A 19209-nucleotide genomic window follows, 5' to 3' on the forward strand; every position below is an offset into this window, starting at 1 on the left:
CAGGTCTGGATATTATAGATTTATTAACCATTGGTTACATGGTCAGAGTTACTGTGTGAAGCATTTCTACAATACCCCTGGGGCTGCATTAGAGTGAACAATTTCTATGAAGCCTGAGGTGGACAAGAGTTAAGGTTACATTAAAAAAGTAGAAGTTGTGTTTTATTTCACAATGATCCTTTTCTAAGTGTAAACATTATACACTGAGCATAAAATTATGATGTTGAACTCAAAAAAATATGACAAAATGCTGGAAATTCAAAAGAAATCTTAAACATTTACAAATGCAATCCTGCAGCACACCATTTTATCATTTTGAAAATGGGGCCCTTGGCACCTAGCAAAGGCTGGAGCAAATACATCCTAAAAATAAATAATTGAAGGCAAAAATAATTCTCCAAAAATAATCACCACTATTCATAGAATATTATAGAGTCAATGTATGCCAATTATATAAATTACCTCATTTAATCTTTACAACCACCCAAATGCACGTACTGCCATTGTCTCTACAGCTGCACGAAACAGAGACTCAGCGAGAAAAACTGATTTGTTTATGTCAGCTAACAGGTGGCACAACTGGGAAAGGAATCCTGGTTTTCTCTTTCATCTGACATCCGTTGTCTTAAAGGAAAGATACCTTCAGATGAGCAATGGCAATTTATGTGATGTTAAAATGACAAGTGATGTGATAGGCCCTGGAACTTCCTGATCACATGGCTAGGAAATCATCAATTTTGCTTGACATCTTGGACTTTCTCTTATCGTTCTTTGAAAATTTGGATTGTAGAAGACCCTGGTCTGCGTCTGAGAAATCTGTGGTTAATAGGAAAAACTTGGTCTCAGACTGGCTCTTTTCTGCCTCATTTTACTGGATGGCACAGAAGGACCACAGCACTACAAAGATGCCAAGGAGAAATATGCTCAAAGATGGCAAGAGAGCAATGCTATTCCATGCAAGTAGGAACTGATTCTGCAAAGGGATATGCAAATTTGTATATTTTCCACAGCAGAAGATATGGATTCTCTTCCATTGAACTTAAGAATGGAGTTCAAGAAAATCTACGCTCCTAAAACTGAGATAGGGATTATAGGGCTTTATGACACAGGCTGGCACTAGTGACTATTCCTTTGTTTTAATTTAATGTGTTATATATTTGTTTTAAAATAAAGGTGGATGGAATCATTTATATTTAATATCTTAGAGGGGCTTACATTTTTTTTTTTTTGCTTATAAAGCTCTCGATAAATTTTCTCCTGTGAGTTTGACCAAGTTAAGACCCTTTTGTTTTTGATCTTAGATTACATCAGAAGGATGTTGGTTTATGAGAACTGAAGTTTTATGTATTAGGCCTCTATGTTACCTTCCTGACTCTATCACCTGTTTGCCTGTTTAGTTTTTATTTTGACTCCAGTTAGTTAACATATAGTGTTATATTAGTTTCATGTGTACGATATAGTGATTCAAGAATTCCATACATCACCCAGTGGTCATCACGGCAAGTGCACTCCTTAATTCCCATCTTCTATTTAACTCATGCCCCCCACCCGCTCACCTTCTGGTAACTATCAGCTTATTGTCTGTAGTTAAGAGTCTGTTTCTTGGTTTGTTTCTCTTGCTTTTTGCTCCTTTGTTTTGTTTCTTAAATTCTACATGAGCAAGATCATATGGTATTTGTCTTTCTCTGACTGACATTTCACTTAGCATTATACTCTCTAGCTCCATCCATGTCATGGCAAATGGCAAGATTCATTCTTTTTTTATGGATGAGTAATATTCCAATATATATACACACATCTTCTTTATCCATTCATCAACTGATGGACACTTGGGCTGCTTCCATATCTTGATTATTGTAAATAATGCTGCTATAAACATAGGGGTGTATGTATTCCTTTGAATTAGTGTTTTTTTTTTTATTCTTTGGGTGACTACCCAGTAGTATGAAAGCTCAATCATAGGGTAGTTCTATTTTTTAACTTTATGAGGAAACTCCATACTGTTTTCCTCAGTGGCTGCACCAGTTTGCATTCCTACTAACAGTGCACGAGGGTTCCCCTTTCTCCACAGCTTCACCAACATCTGTTATTTCTTACGTTTTGATTTTAGCCACTTTGACACGTGTCAAATGATAATTACACTGTAGTTTTGATTTGCATTTCCCTTATGATGAATGATGAAGAGCATCATTTCAGGTGTCTGTTGGTCATCTGTATGTCTTCTTTGGAGAAATATCTGTTCATATCTTCTGCCCATTTTTAAATTGAATTATTTGTTTTTTGGGTGTTGAGTTTTATAAGTTCTTTACATATTTTGGATACTAACCTTTTATAAGATATATCATTTGCAAATATCTTCTCCTGTTCTATAGGTTGCCTTTTAGTTTTATTGATTGTTTCCTTCACTGTGCGGAAGCTCTGTATTTTGATTTAGTCCCAATACTTCATTTTTGCTTTTGTTTCCCTTGCCTCAGGGGACCTATCTAGAAAAGAGTTGCTATACCAATGTCAGAGAAGTTACTGCTTGTGCTCTCTTCTAAGATTTTTATGATTCCAGATCTCACATTTAGGTCTTTAACGCATTTTAAATTTATTTTTCTGTATGGTATAAGACAGTGGTCCAGTTTCATTCTTTGCTTGCTGCTGTCCAGCTTTCTCAACACCTTTTGTTGAAGGGACTGTCTTTTTCCAATTGGATATTCTTTCCTGCTTTGTTGAAGATTAATTAACCATATAATTGTGGGTTTTTTTCTGGGTTTTCTATTCTGTTCTATTGATTTATGTGCCAGTACCATACTGTTTTGATTACTACAGCTTTGCAATATAACTTGAAGCCTGAAATTGTGATGCCTCCAGTTTTGCTTTTCATTTTCAGGACTGCTTTTGCTATTCAGAGTCTTTGGCAGTTCCATACAAATTTTAGGATTGTTTCTTCTAGTTCTGCGAGAAATGCTGTTGGTATTTTGATAGGGATTGCATTGAAGGTGTAGATTGCTTTGGGTGGTATAGACATGTTAACACTATTCGTTCTCCAATCAATGGAATGTTTTTCCATTCCTTTATGTCATCTTCAACTTCTTTCATCACTGCTTTACAGTTTTCAGGACACAGGTCTTTCGCTTTTTTGTTATGTTTATTCTTAGGTATCTTATTATTATGTGTGATGTTTGCTGTGGGTTTTTCACATATGGCCATTATTATGTTGAGGTATGTTCCCTCTATATTCGCTTTGTTGAGGATTTTTATCATGAATGGGTGTTGTGCTTTTTCAAATGCTTTTTCTGCATCCATTGAAATGATCATATGGTTCTTATCCTTTCTCTTATTGATATGATGTATCACATTGATTGATTTGTGAATATTGAACCACCCTTGCAACCCAGGAATAAATCCCACTTGATCATGGTGAATGATTTTTTAATGTATTGTTGTATTTGGTTTGCTAGTATTTTGTTGAGGATTTTTTACATCTATGTTCATTAGAGATATTTGCCTGTAGTTCTCTTTTGTTTGTGGTGACTTTATCTGGTTTTGGTAATGCTGGCCTCATAGAATGAATTTGGAAATTTTCCTTCCTTTTCTGTGTTTTGACTGAGATAATTGTTCAAGTAAATGAAAAATGTATCTTTGCTAAGTATTTTATAGAGTGGATCTGCTGGTGGCCAACATGGCTGCTACAGACCAATTGTTTTCAGTGCATGTCGAATTGTAGCTAAACTTATTCTGTTGCAGATAATAGAAATTTGTGTCAATTTTATCTAAAGACTAGATGTTAGAGATAAAATCACATTTTGAAGTGAATTTAACATTTTAACCCATTTTAAATTTTACTGAAATAACATTTCCATACTTTCCTTATGTTAAAAGACAGAGCAAAGATATTTCACTTTAATCCTTACTCCATGATGTTAATGCAATAAGATTTGTACCTGGGGATGATGCTTACATCAAAATATGATAATGCACTAAACCATAAAAGCAACCCACTAGTGACTAAATGGTACAATGGAGGCTATATAGATTAGAGGGGCAAAAATCAACTACCATAACTGGCCACAATTTAATAGAAATGGATAGAGTAGACTGTTATCTTTCTGAAGTCCTTATTCACTGCTATAATAAAGGCCAAATCATAAAACATCAATGATCCAATCTTGGGAGTCCTGCAGAATGAATGTTTGAGCTCATTCAGATCTATATAACTTACCTGGGATGTATATGAAGAAGAAGGCAGATTTTGGTACTTAAAAGAAAGTATTATTTTTAAAGAAAAGTATATATCTAGGTATCTATATATCTTTCTTTTTTCATCTATAGATGTTTATTTATTTATTTTTTTCTTTTTTTTTAATGATTTTTTATTATATTGTTAGTCACCATACAGTACATCCCCGGCTTCCGATGTAAAGCTCGATGATTCATTAGTTGCGTATAACACCCAGTGCACCATGCAATACGTGCCCTCCTTACTACCCATCACCAGTCTAACCCATTCCCCCAACCCCCTCCCCTCTGANTGTTAATCACCATACAGTACATCCCCAGATTCCGATGTAAAGTTTGATGCTTCATTAGTTGCGTATAACACCCAGTGCACCATGCAATACGTGCCCTCCTTACTACCCATCACCAGTCTATCCCATTCCCCCACCCCCTCCCCTCTGAAGTCTTCAGTTTGTTTCTCATAGTCCATAGTCTCTCATGTTTCATTCCCCCTTCTGATTACCCCCCTTTTCTTTATCCCTTTCTTCCCCTACCGATCATCCTAGTTCTTATGTTCCATAGATGAGAGAAATCATATGATAATTGTCTTTCTCTGCTTGACTTATTTCACTTAGCATTATCTCCTCCAGTGCCGTCCATGTTGCAGCAAATGTTGAGAATTCGTTCTTTCTGATAGCTGAGTAATATTCCATTGTATATATGGACCACAGCTTCTTAATCCAGTCATCTGTTGAAGGGCATCTCGGCTCCTTCCATGTTTTAGTTATTGTGGACAATGCAGCTATGAACATTGGGGTGCATATGGCCCTTCTCTTTACTACGTCTGTATCTTTGGGGTAAACACCCAGTAGTGCAATGGCTGGGTCATAGGGTAGTTCAATTTTTAACTTTTTAAGGGACCTCCACACTGTTTTCCAGAGTGGCTGTACCAACTTGCATTCCCACCAACAATGTAGGAGGGATCCCCTTTCTCCACATCCTCTCCAACAATTGTTGTTTCTTGCCTTGTCTATTTTTGCCATTCTAACTGGCATAAGGTGGTATCTCAGTGTGGGTTTGATTTGAATTTCCCTGATGGCTAATAATTTTGAACATTTTTTTATGTGTCTGTTAGCCATTTGAATGTCTTCATTCNCGAGTTGGACCTCATAGATATATATAGAACACTACACCCCAGAACCAAAGAATACTCATTCTATTCAAATGCCCATGGAACATTCTCAAGAATAGATCATGCTCTGGGACACAAAACAGGTCTCAGCCAATACCAAAAGATTGAAATTATCCCCTGCATATTCTCAGACCACAACGCTCTGAAATTGGAACTCAACCACAAGGAAAAACCTGGAAGAAACTCAAACACTTGGAGGCTAAGAACCATCCTGCTCAAGAATGACTCGATAAACCAGGAAATCAAAAAACAAATTAAACAATTTATGGAGACCAACGAGAATGAATACACAACGGTCCAAAACCTATGGGATACTGCAAAGGCAGTCCTAAGGGGGAAATACATAGCCATCCAAGCCTCACTCAAAAGAATAGAAAAATCTAAAATGCAGTTTCTATATTCTCACCTCAAGAAACTGGAACAGCAACAGAGGGACAGGCCTAATCCATTCACGAGGAAGCAGTTGACCAAGATTAGAGCAGAAATCAATGAATTAGAAACCAGGAGTACAGTAGAGGAAATCAACAGGACTAGAAACTGGTTCTTTGAGAGAATCAATAAAATTGACAGACCACTGGCAAGACTTATCCAAAAGAATAGGGAAAGGACCCAAATTATTAAAATTATGAATGAAAAAGGAGAGGTCACTACCAGCACCAATGAAATTGGAAGGATTATTAGAAACTATTATCAACAGCTATATGCCAAAAAACTAAGCAATCTGGAAGAGATGGAGGCCTTCCTGGAAACCTATAAACTACCAAGACTGAAACAGGAAGAAATTGATTTCTTAAACAGGCCAATTAATTATGAAGAGATTGAGTCAGTGATAAACAACCTTCCAAATAACAAAACTCCAGGCCCAGATGGTTTTCCTGGGGAATTCTACCACACATTCAAAGAAGAAATAATACCTATTCTCCTAAAGCTATTTCAAAAAATAGAAACAGAAGGAAAGCTACCAAACTCATTCTATGAGGCCAATATTACCTTGATCCCAAAACCAGGCAAAGACCCCACCAAAAAGGAGAATTACAGACCGATTTCCCTAATGTATATATCTTTATCTACATATGTACATCTGTATCTATATGTATATATGCATATCCTTATATATGTATAGACTGATGAATGTGGTTTGGATTATTCTGTTTATATATATGTAGGAGACAGGTTATGTCCTTCTGATTTACTAAATTTACACTTCCATCCTTATCTCCAATTAACTTTCTCCGAAATGTTTTACATACAAATATGCACATGAGCATGAACACACACACACACACACACACACACACTTTAGTTCTTTACCTGGTGGGGTCCAAGCTACAAATATGGAATAAGGCCCAATTACTGTGATATTATATGGAGGCTGGATTTCTTCTGGTGTCAGTACAGGTGTTTGTACAATGTAATCTTCACTAGGATTGCTGCCACCTCCAGTTGTGGCTTCCAATTTATAAATATATCTATATTAAAAAGAAAGGATTGTATAAGGCAATGTACAAGAAACTTGAACAATGGTTGTTGGCTTTTCTCTCCATTGCTTAGTCCTAAATTTATGACAAATTGCAAATTTTCTGCTCCCTGTCCAGAAACGTCACTGTTGACCTGATAGTTTTTCTAGAACAGGCATCATTCTCTTCAGACTGTCACGATTTCTGCCCCTTTCCATTATATTTTTAACCCTCTAGTAATTAATAACTTTTCCTAAAGATTTCAGAAAAGTCTTAGAGTGTGCCAGTAGATTGTGAAGGATTCAAATTAATCTTCCCCATTTTTAAATGGGTTAGAGTTTAGGGAAATATGTTTAGAGGAAGATGTTTCTAAATTGATCTGCTACTCTCTACAATAAAACTGAATTGATCTCTACTCTCTGCAGTAAAACATCCATTGATCTAAGGTATATTTTGTTTCTGCTGAGATATGAATGGGAATGAATTGCAAATATATGGAAGTTTTTCCCCCTAAAACCACTCATACCTATATATAGTGTAGCAAACAGAGAAAACATTATATTAGAAGAAAAGTTAGTTGATGTAAAACAAAACTCTTTAAATCTTTTTTATTGTTAGCTTATGAATGCATGTTTTTGAAGACAATTTGTTAATTTTTAAAGTTTAATATTCTGTGTATTTTATATACTTAAAAATTATCATGCTCTTACATCAAATAGTAGATTATCTACATTTTTGAAAAATGTCATGTACTCTGAAGACTCAAGTAATGAGTTAGCACTTGAGTCTTCAACATCTGAAATGAATTAAAAGATCTCATCACTATGGAATGGCTACTGAATGAGATTATTTAGCCAATTAATATAATATTGTTTCATTTAGAAATGCACTCTTTCCAGTCCTGAAAAATTTAAAATTCTAACTATATGATTGGTAAAGTTTTCTTTTAGTTCACCTGCTGTTGGGCTCCAGGTTTTTATCAGTGAAATTCTGCTCCTCACTGCCACCCAGGAAAACCAAAGTTCCATTACGACTCAATTGATACTGAGAAATGAGGCCATTGGGCTTTTCTGGCAGATTCCAAAATAATTCCACTGTTGTAGAATTGATGATAATGTGTCGAGGTGTCACCCAAACTCCTGGCAAAAAATAACACAATGAGGTTTTATTGTTAGAATAAAATATACACCTATCAAAAGTCACACGATCACCTCACATATTATGATATTTTTATCTGTTGTTAAAAATTCTCATGGTGAAGCAACAAAAATACATTTTCCTTACTTTGGAGATAAAATATACAATTGGGTATAAATATATTTTTTAATGTTTTGATTATTTTATTTGTGAATTGTCTTTAAAAAGTGAGTATCAGACATTTGTGGTGGAAGATTTCTCTGTCTCAGCTGTTACTTTGAGTTTAATCAAGGCCTGAAAGACTACCCAGGAATTTTAAACTTCCATGCCTATTTAGTTGGAATATGTGGAAGTAATCATAAAGTAGTAATTACCTGAATTATCAAATTCAGTGAGTAACGTACTTTGCCTTTGCTTCTCAGATACAACGTGTTGTTCTTCTTTTCTTTTTTTCTCTCATTTACTGGCTTCTTTTTCCCTACTGGATCTCAAAAATGTGCCTCAGAGACCTAGGCTCTCTCCTCTCCCTTAGTCTTCCCTCTTCTTTCTTCTCCTCTAGTTTTCCAACACTCACTTTCTACATGATCTTCATTTAGTCTGTTTTCAGTATCATCTATATGTTGAACACTCCCAAATGCATATCTCTAAACTAAAACTCTCTCTTGAGCCTCAGACTCATGAACCCAACCGTCAACTTGACACCTCCATTTGGATGACTAATTATCAAAACTTAAAACATCTAAAACAGAACTCTTGGTTTTTCTTTTTTCTTTCTTTCTTTTTTCTTTTCTTTTTTTTACTGTATGGTGACTAACATAGTATAATAAAAATATTATTATAAAAAAAACTCTTGGTTTTTCTGTTACAATCTATTCATCTCCCAATTTTGTCCATCTATTCATTTTCTTGGTCAAAACACACAAAATATTATTCTTGAGGTTCCCACTTTTTTCACCCTCAAATGCAATGTCGTCAAATCCTGCTCGTTCTACCCTGAATATATATAGTTCTCTATACCTTTACTGCCACTTCTTCTGATACAAGGTATGTTTCCCTCTCATGACTTCTATCATAGCCTCTAAACTGGTCTCTGAGTTTAAAATCTTACCCTTCTCTATTTCATGTAATCTTCATAACAGTATATAAAGTATATACATGTCACTGTAATCTTTGTAAAATATTCAACACTTTTGAAGTTATTAATATAATTCCAATTCCTTATTATAACCCAATTATTCCTACACTTTTTCTGGTTCCAGCCACACTAGACTCCTATCCCCAGAATGCTTCCAGTTCTTTCTCACCTCTGAGCTTTTGCTCTTCCATTCCTTCTGCCTGGAACTTTTGGTTATGACAACATGACATTTTTGCAATTTATTTTCGTAGTTCAGTGACCTGTGTGAATATCATCTTATCAGGGAGGTCTCATTTGACCAACCTTCTCTAATGATAACTTTAACCTTCTCTAAAGGGATTCCAACCTAGTTTCTCTCTATCTTAGGTCCTTTTCTATTTTCCTTTAACACTCATGATATCATAATCATTTTTTTCTTGATATTACCACTATTTCTATGTTATCACTGGATGGTCTGCTTCCTCCTCCTGCTTCAATATGAGTTTAGTTTCATGAGGGTAAGAATCTTCTCTGTCTTATTTGTCAAGGTATCTTTATGGATAGATAGTACAATGTCTAACTGATATTGAATAAATAAATTTATTATAAATACATCCTGCAAATTACGATGTTAAGCACTGTAGGCAGTTCTAGAGATGTAAGTGTGAGTAAGATATAGCTCGGTCTACAAGGAGTCTACTCTTCCGTGTAAAAGTTAAAATAGATAAACAGAAAACTGTCATTCAAGGTCAAACATTCAAGTACTCTTATTGATGTACAAACATAGCGATGGGGAACCTAGGCAATGAGGAAGATCAATTCTACCATTTCATGTTGTCATCTACGTATGCTCTGAATGGACAGTGTAACTCTCTTCTTCAGCTTTTAAAAACTTATGCAATCAGTAGTTTTTGGTCGATTTTATCTCTACTGTAAGTTATTCAGTAGAGGATAAGATTTCAACACTTTTAAAAGAAAAAATTTCAGGACATTCAAATGCAATTTATTTAGAAACATCCTGAAAGAATCAAGACAAATCTTAAAACAGCTCAAACTTACTGATTTTTAAAGGAACAACTTACTCCTGAGAAGAAAGTAGTTCATTTTGTTCTGAAATAGATACTTGGACAAATCCACAAATCATAGTATACATTTATGTCTGGGTTTCTCCGCCAATAGTTGCTAGACAAGTCATCCAACTAATTAGAGTTCTGATTCAAACATGATATTAATTTGTTGATTTAAGAGATAAAGTATAAGGTTTAGTTCATAATCTGCTTCCTGCAGTCCTATCTTTTTCACCTTTAAGGATGTATTAAAAATCACCAAGGTGCTAGAAAGGCTTTTGCTTAGTTTCTACTTTGAATCAGTCAGTCAGTCTGGGGATATAGAGAAGTGAATGAAATAACATGAATCAAGATTTTGGGTTTGTTTCATGTTATAAATAAAAACTGAGTTTCATATTTATGCAAGGTGGTGAAAGCTCTGGTCATGTTAGTAACAACCTTGTATCCATTGAGTTGGAAGTAATAGGAAAATGAAATGCATAAGAAATACTAAATGCCATGGTTTTATCTGTATAATGATATGGGGACACCGTTACATTAGCAGTTGCAAGAAATCTTTGATAGAATAAGACCCTCTTTTGGTGAAATGTCTTAATGAGTCCCAGGTAGAGAATCTCTTCTCTCTGTGGCATCAGAAAAACCTGTCCTACATAATAGAAGGGCAGAGTTGAGGCAATTGAAGGAAAGGAAATGGATGGTCATGAGGGAAATCATCTCGAAGCGGGGGGAGGGAGGAAGTAAACTAGCTGAGAGGTATAAGAAGGAAAGGTCAGAAGGAAACCTTGGTGGTAGGTCTTTCACCCCTAGCTACCAAAAAAAGAACATGTCTACTAGATTTGTTTTAAATTTGTTTTGAGTGCCATGCAATATTATCCACTTCTCATTTCTCTACAAATCTTCATTCCAATTTAAAAATCCCAACATTTATTGTGGATTGGCTTTCTTTTGGAAGCTAGTAAAGGGACCCAGCTTTGTATTGGTTCATGTCCTGGATGCCTTGACTTCTGGACTGCTATGATTTGTAGACTTATCCAACATTCCACCCAATTTTGTGTAATTTTCTGTGTCAGGCACTGTGGATGTTTGGATAAGGACATATAGTCTTTACACTTCAAGGAGCTCATAGCATTATGGTGAATAAAGATGAACAAATAAAAATTTATAATCTAGTTTGCTAAGTGTTTTAGGAAGCATAGTGCCTTGGAGCACTTAGGAAGGGTATGAACACAGAGTGGAGCAACATGGGGATGGATGGGAAGCAGAGATGATCGTAGGAGACTTCTAGAAGGGGAGACATGTGAGCCATATTAAAAAAAAAATGGGTTAGCTAAGGGGGGATGTAGGAAAGAGATCTAAACGGAGAGGAGCCCACACAAAGTCCTTGAAATACAGGAAAGTATGGTAGAATTTTAAGTACCTTAGCATGAGTGGTACATTTGATGGCATGTGGGAAAGACCAAAAGACTCAATAGATAGGCAGAGGTTAAAATTTGAGGGATCTATTTTGTTTTACTGAGATGTGGATTTTTTTTTTCCTGGAAGGAAGTGGGATTTATGGAGGTGACTAATGTGAAGTATGTCTATTTTGGCACAAGGGGAAAAGAATTAATATGAGAAAGAGGAGAAATGACTACAGGCAGGAAGACTAATTATGAGAAGTTAAAGGCATCTGAACTAAGTCAACGCCGGAAGGGATGTAAAGGAAGTACACATCAAAAAAATCCTTAGATTTATTAATTTAAAATTTAAATTTAAATATTTATTAAAATTGAATAAAATTAATAAAATCTAATAAAATCTATCAAAAATTAAAATTAATTAATTTAAAATTAATACGATTTTATGAAGAACTGCACATTACAACCTAGAAAAAAAGAGACACATTATGTAAGTCCATTTTGGGCTGTGAGGTGGATGATGGTACTTGAAGGAGGGAAAAGGGAAGCAAAGTAAGTTAGGAAGTGAGGAGAGAGATTTTCACTGTTGAAAACTGAGGTTGAAGTATTTGCAAAACGCCTAAATGAAAACATCTACAGATTGGTGGATACACAGGCCTTAAGTCTATGTAGGCTTTGTGAGAGCTGAGGACTTTGGGAGCTTGTACTTGAGAACTCCAAGGGATACCATGGAGTTACAAGCGCAAGGAGTAGAGGAAGAATCTAAAGGAACGCCAACAGTTTAAAAAAGGTCAGAAGAGGAAGGATCTGGAATGCAATTGAGAAAGATTCATTTTGTTTTCCTTTTTCCCCCCCATATTATCAATGCTGGAGATGAGCATGCCTGCAATTTTGCACTACTGAACTCTAAAATTAATTACAGCATGCTGGTATGGCAGCACTTCTAAAAAGAGACAACAAAAATACAACTTGAACTCTTCCTATTTGACTGAAGGTACACAATTTTCTGTGAGGATAAAATTGTAGAGAATTATGTCCGACTTACAATGAGGTGGTAATGTACATTAGCTTTTTAAAAAAAATTTTATTATTTATTATTTTTATTTTTTTAAAGATTTTATTTATTACTTGACAAAGAGAGACAGCCAGCGAGAGAGGGAACACAAGCAGGGCGAATGGGAGAGGAAGAAGCAGGCTCCCAGCAGAGGAACCCAATGTGGGGCTCGATCCCAGAACGCCAGGATCACGCCCTGAGCCAAAGGCAGATGCTTAACGACTGAGCCACCCAGGCCCCTCCCCTTTTTTTTCAGACTGAAAATGAAAAATATGAGAGGAGCTCAGGTGGTTATGAACCAAAGCTTCTTTTCATTCTCTCCATATCTGCTTAGGACACTCAAGTGTTAGACCTTCAAACTATGTCGGATTCACTCAAATAGGCATTTTGTAATTAGTTATATTTGGGTCATTAACACGAAAGGATATGCTTATTTCCATTTTAGAGTAAAACAACGTAACTTAATGTTGCTGTTGATTTTTTCTACAACCCTCAAGTTCAGTATTCAGACTACATTTATTTCACATACAAGTTATACACAAATGGGACTTCTACAGCCAAAAATGGATTCTAAATCCATGTTTGTTCTGCAGAGGAGAGCCCATTTAGTTTATTATTCCTACGCTCAGTTATTTGTGTTAAAGGAAAGGTGCATAAAGTTAAAAAAAGAAATCAAGTAAAATATTTCTCATCTCACACTCCTCTGTGCTGTTGAAAACTAAAATTTTTAAGTCATGAAATCTGAGCTCTTTTAAGAATTTTTTTTTTTTGGAAAAGTGGGAAAATAGACACATATTTTCTAAGAATTTAAATATATGGATTTGATGAGTACACTGAAGCAAGAGACCCTGTTATTTTACCAGGTTTGAGTTGCAGCCAAAGCTGGTTGATAGATCCTTTAGAAATTATCCATTATCATCAAAGTATCCATTTGATAGTTTACCTTTCCAAAAAATCCACTGCTGGTTTCTTCCTTTCAAAGGAACACTAAGCTTTTTGACATGAAACATTCTTTATATAGAAAACATCATTAGTGAAATCCTGGTGAGGAGCCATATGCCCCATATGTGGAATTTTCCATTTTATTCCCCATTTACTGGTAGGAAGTTCAGGCCTAATATTCTGAGGTACAACAATCCCTTTCATTAGAAGAGTAATGGACAAGCAGTTCAGGACTCTCCAATGGTAATTAACATCATATTTCTGTTTAGAAACTCATGTATGCCTCTATTTTCCCACATTTAAAACAGGCAGATAATAAAGATGAGCAAAATAATTAGTTGATCACTATCCCAAGCTTCTAAGCCTATCTTTCTTCTAAAAGTAAATGATAACACCCACCCCAGTTCTCAACCTACTGGTAACCATTGTTATGTGTGTATGCTTCCAGAATTTTTTCTATATTTTTATTTATCTATAGAAATGAATATAATTTTCTATGCATTTTTATACATAAAAGATACCATGCATTAATGTAGTTCTAAATTTCCTCTTCATATGTTTAGATTGTCTCATTATTTTAATGAGGTTTAATGTCTAATTACTTTAAACTGAGGTATGGAATTTCATAGTGTGAATATACCTGAATTTATTTAGCAATTCCCCTATGCATAGACATTTACATTGCTTCCAATATTTTTCCATTAAATAAAAAAAAACAAAAATGCTTCAATAAACTTTCTGGTATGTGTCTCTTGTACTTTTGTGGAAGTGGGATTTTCTGGCATAGATAATGAATGTGAAATTACTGTGCCATAGAAAATTAACATTTTAAACATAATAGACATTGCCAATTTGCCCTCCAAGATGATGGTCCCACTTTACATCTCCTCAACTGGTGTTGGATTCTGGATCTCCTCTAGTGTTTATCAAAATCCTTGTTCTTCATGGTCCATCTCAGAACTCACTTGCTCCATCAAATCTTTTTTGATTTTCATGATGAGTTATAATCTCTCCCTCTTCAGACTAACCTGAGTATTCTGTTCTCTTAAATTGATGTATGATTAACATATAATGTCATATTAATTTCATGTGTACAACATATTGATCTGGGAATTCTACACGTGACTCAATAAGTGGGGTCACCATCTGTCACCATACTTTATTACAATATTATTGACCATTTGTTCCTTCTTAACATCGCCTTTCAGATTCTCTCTCTCTCTCTAAAGATTTTATTTATTTATTTATTTATTTATTTATTTATTTATCTGAGGGAGGGAAGGGCAGAGGGAGAGAGAATCCCAAGTAGACTCTGTGCTGAGCATGGGGTCCAATGTGGGGCTCGATCTCACGATCCTGAGATCAAAACCCTGAGATTATGACCTGAGCTGAAATCAAGACCCCAATGCTTAACCAATTGAACCACCCAGGCACCCTGATTTCTCTACGTAAGTTTGGTTACTTGTCCTGTGTCTTTGACTTGATGGTAAATTCTTCATGGTAGCGAGTAAGTCAACTTTAGCAGTAAGCACGTCCTTGTTATAGATCAGGCATTCCAGAAATATTTAACTTTTGATTTTTTGAGGAATTTTATATCTAAGTACACGATAATTTTTTTTCACAGAAAACTAAATTTAAGAGGTTTAAACAATTGAAACCAAAATTTATGTTGCGAGACTCATAGCTGAACCAAACCTGAGGAATGGGAACCTAGAATACAATTTTATTTTGTACCTGTCGACTTTATTCCTTCTTTGTTTGACATGAAAGGGTTCATAGAATTCACTTCAAAATGCCATATGAAAACTTCTCCCAAATCATGGATATTTTTTAATTACCTTCAGGGGCTGCCTGCAGTGTCTGACCTAGAAAAGGCTCACTTGAAGTGCATCCAGCAGATGTACAAGCTGTAAGAGTGAAGCTATAGTTGGTGTATGGCTGGAGACCTAGAAAGAGCAAACAAGAAATAAAGTACATCTTGAGAGGATTATTTATTACCAATTAAGCACCGGAAGTAACATGCAGGGTTGTAGATATGATTTCCAAAAAGTTTAAAAGCAGAAAACACTCTTTAATGGAGATAGGAACTTCACTAGCAGCTTGGTATAAATAGAAACTTCATTTATCATTAATAAAGTAATAAATTATCAGTCTTATAAGAAATCTTAAAATTCATGCAATCCATCCACCCAGCCGTCTTTCTCTTGATTCCCTTGTAAAAGAGGTCATTGAAAAGACTGCCTTGCCTAGGTGATCAGGGTACTCAACTCTCAAAGAGCCCATTCCATCTTTAGAGAGCTCTAGAGTTCTCCTTATTTTGTTTGAAAGTCCTTCCTTATATTGTGGTGAATTCTTTCCAACACCTGCACCCCTAGGGACATATAGAACAAATCTAATTTCTTTTCCACATGACAGTTCTTCAAATATTTGTAGACAGTTATCAAATCCCCCGAGTCTTCTCCAGGCTAACCATCCCAGTTTCTGCAACTGCTTCTTATATGAAGAGCAGTGGAAAAAATAAAAAGAAGGTTAGAGTCAACATTTTTTTAGCCCCGAGCCCTATTCAGCTTATATTCACACCATTCCCCCACTTTTTTTTTCTTTTCTAACTTTGCACTTCTTCACCATCTGTGCCCATAGAGTACCATTTCACACTTAACTTTTGTAGTTCTTTGGGGGGGTATGCTGGTTTTGTGTTTACACATTTATTAAAGGTAATTTGATGAGGGGATAGTGCTATTGTATTCAGAATATGACATAGCCCAGTAACTGCTTAATAAGTTCTCAGGAAAAATAAGAATGGCAATCCATTTACAGTAGAAGTTGTATGTGGTTAGACTTCACTACTCCATAGCTGGTGACCTTGGGCAAGTTACTTAGCTTCTCTTTGCCTTGATCTTCTGATCTGTAAAAATGGGAACTATAGCAGCTAGCTTTTAAGGCTTTTGTGAAGATGAAATGGGCTATTTAGAGAAGTATTTTCTCTGAGCAGAAGCAACCTTAAGACTCAGCAGCATTCGACAAAGAGTCTACAGAGGCTAACATTTCTTGCCTTGATTCTTGGGAAAATTCAAACAATGCCTAAGCTCAAAAATTTTCCTTTCCTTAGAGAATAGGACTTAGTCTATATGTTGAATAATTGGGATAAATGATAACATGTATATAACAATTATTATATTAATTTTTCATGAATTCTGAACTACATTTTTACCTATATTGTTCTTTTGGTGGCATGACTTTTTCCAGAGACATTCATGTGTCAGTCTGCGACTTTATGTACATTTTTGCTCAAATGTTACATTTTAAAAGATTTTGACCACTCTACACACTACACCTACCACTTGTTATTCCCTCAAATTACTTTCTTCTTCATAACCCTCAACATTATCTGATGCTTTATTATGCCCGTTTATTCACTGTTTGTCTCCCCCTCTAGGATGTAAGCTCTAAAGGAGAGCTATAGGAGCTGTGTCTAAAAGACACCACTGTATCCTTCAAATAATGACGGGCACAAAGTAGGTGCTTGTTAAATGAATGAAAAGATTAATTAACTGGTTCATTTAGAATTAGAGCACTGGTCTGGGTTTTCTGCTAAAGCAATAATGTTCTGCAGCTGGAGCTGCTTCGGGATTCAGCTTCAAAGCCCTTTGTGTTTCCTTATCAATTTAGTGATAAAATGCAGATACTTATTTGATCATAATCTTCCGTTTGGTTGCTATGGGGGATTTACATAATTTTGATGTTTACCTGATTTATAGATAAGAAATATGATGAAAGATCTAAGCCATACCCAAGCCATATATGTTTGATAAAAGCTTATGGAAAAGTGCTAAAGATAATAAAATGTACAGCTCAAAAGAAAAAGGGAGGAATCGTCTTAAGAATGAAGGTCAGAGACTGCAGTGACAGGCTGATTTAGACTGACAATGCTCCCTCTTTACTCTTGCTACTGAAAAACGGTGTCTAGACCCTTGCAACACTGTTTCATCTGAGTAGCTTACTTTCTCACTTAGAATGTAAGCCCTTTGAGAGTAAGGTTTATGTCTTTGAGGGTTTTTTTCATCATTTTTTCCCATTAGTGCCTATTCTAGGTGTTTGATGTTTGTTAAATACCGTTTAAAGGACATAAAACCTATACAAGTGCTCCATGAAGACGTCAGGCTATGATGTCCATGACGTCCAGACAGGCCCTTCCTCATAATTCCATGGGTATCTCTGCCCACAGCATTCATTGCGTAAGCAATTCCATTCTAGATGCAGAACATGATTAAAATAATACAAAAATTAATGGAATGTGAAACAATAAATATTTTCTAGATTTTGTCTGAATGCCAGACTTAAGTATGGGTGGTAAAATGAAGAAATGCTTGGTCTTTCTCCGGAATTTTCTAATCAAACAAAAACAAACAAACCCCCCCAAAACGAGGCCCAATTTTCCTCTTCATTTTGTGTTTTTAGCTAGTCCGAGTCAGGGAATCAGTGACTATTGAAGAATAATAAAGGATGCATCTTAGAAAAAGTAGAGAAAATTTTTCATCACAGAGGTATTCTAAGGTTGATGAGAAGTTTGAGGGTGTTTGCAATGAGGATAGTAGCTAAAAAGAAAATTAATGTTTATGAAAATAGAGATTGTCTTTTCCTTACAAAATCTTTCTGAAGCAAGTTTATTGGTATCCATTTTACATATAGCGCAGAACACTAGAAGACAGTTAAGAAACGGTACAGCAGTGGAGTGGCTAGCTCATTAGGAATTTTCCATAGATTAAGGAAGGTGTGCCAGAGAAGTCTGTTACAGGTGTTTGAATTGCATGGTGTGGGTTGGCCTTGCAGAGCATGGTGCCAGGTCTAGTGGAGGAATATGCATCTCTTGAAACTACTGGAGTACCAGAATCAAGGAAGAAGGATTTAGAACTGAGCACTGGATAGAGAGCCTCATTTGGGAAGCTAGGGGGAATTCAAAGACATCACCAATCAAGAGGAATGGATGTGATGAACTAGGGAAAGGAGACAAAAATGGAAGAACAAGAAAGACAAGAATGGGAGGCATGAAACCTTAGGTGAAGGAGGAAGGACAAATGGACTTAATCTAATTCATGGGCAGTTCATCCTCAAGGATTGTGTCTGGCCCTGAAATACGGGTATGGTGGCCAATTTAAAGGGCCATATGGAACAAAGGTAGAAATATTCATCTCATTTCAACTCACATTTGCCAGTTTGTGTTGTACAACTCCCCATCTGCTATATTTACCATACAGAGTCTACTCATACTTCCTTTTATAACAGAGCTCCAGTTTTCCTTGTGGAAACCAGTCTTTTGGCTACTAACAGGCTTTATGCATGATTTAGGATTGACTCCACCTGGATTGACTACTCCTGGACACAGTTCCACATTCCCCTTGCAATGTTAGCTGCTCAGGATTGAGTCTGCGACCTCATTTAGGTTAAAGGAAGGTAGGCCTTGAACATGAACTCTCATTTTTACTGCTGGTAGTTCTTTGTTCACCACATAGTGCCTGAGAATGGAGGAGAACTCCTAGGTAAAAAGAAATTGGGTTTTGGAAACATCTTAGCCTTGAGTCTACACCTGATTTTTTTAGTTACATGAGCCAGTCAATGTCCATTTGTTAAGCCTGCTTGAACTGAGTT

General features: G+C 35.8%; 1 protein-coding gene across 1 annotated transcript in view; it reads right to left on the reverse strand.

Moving 5' to 3' along the window:
* The window catches only part of USH2A (usherin), a 729748-nt gene that overhangs the window by 134101 nt on the left and 576438 nt on the right, over positions 1-19209 (reverse strand). Inside the window, exons 46-48 of the mRNA XM_034667668.1 lie at positions 15402-15509; positions 7808-7991; positions 6707-6864 (exon numbers count right to left, since the gene is read on the reverse strand). Of these exons, the coding sequence (XP_034523559.1) occupies positions 6707-6864; positions 7808-7991; positions 15402-15509 (450 nt within the window). The remainder of the gene's footprint in view (positions 1-6706; positions 6865-7807; positions 7992-15401; positions 15510-19209) is intronic.

Source organism: Ailuropoda melanoleuca, chromosome 8 (assembly GCF_002007445.2).
Source record: "Ailuropoda melanoleuca isolate Jingjing chromosome 8, ASM200744v2, whole genome shotgun sequence".
Taxonomy (NCBI): Eukaryota; Metazoa; Chordata; class Mammalia; order Carnivora; family Ursidae; genus Ailuropoda; species Ailuropoda melanoleuca.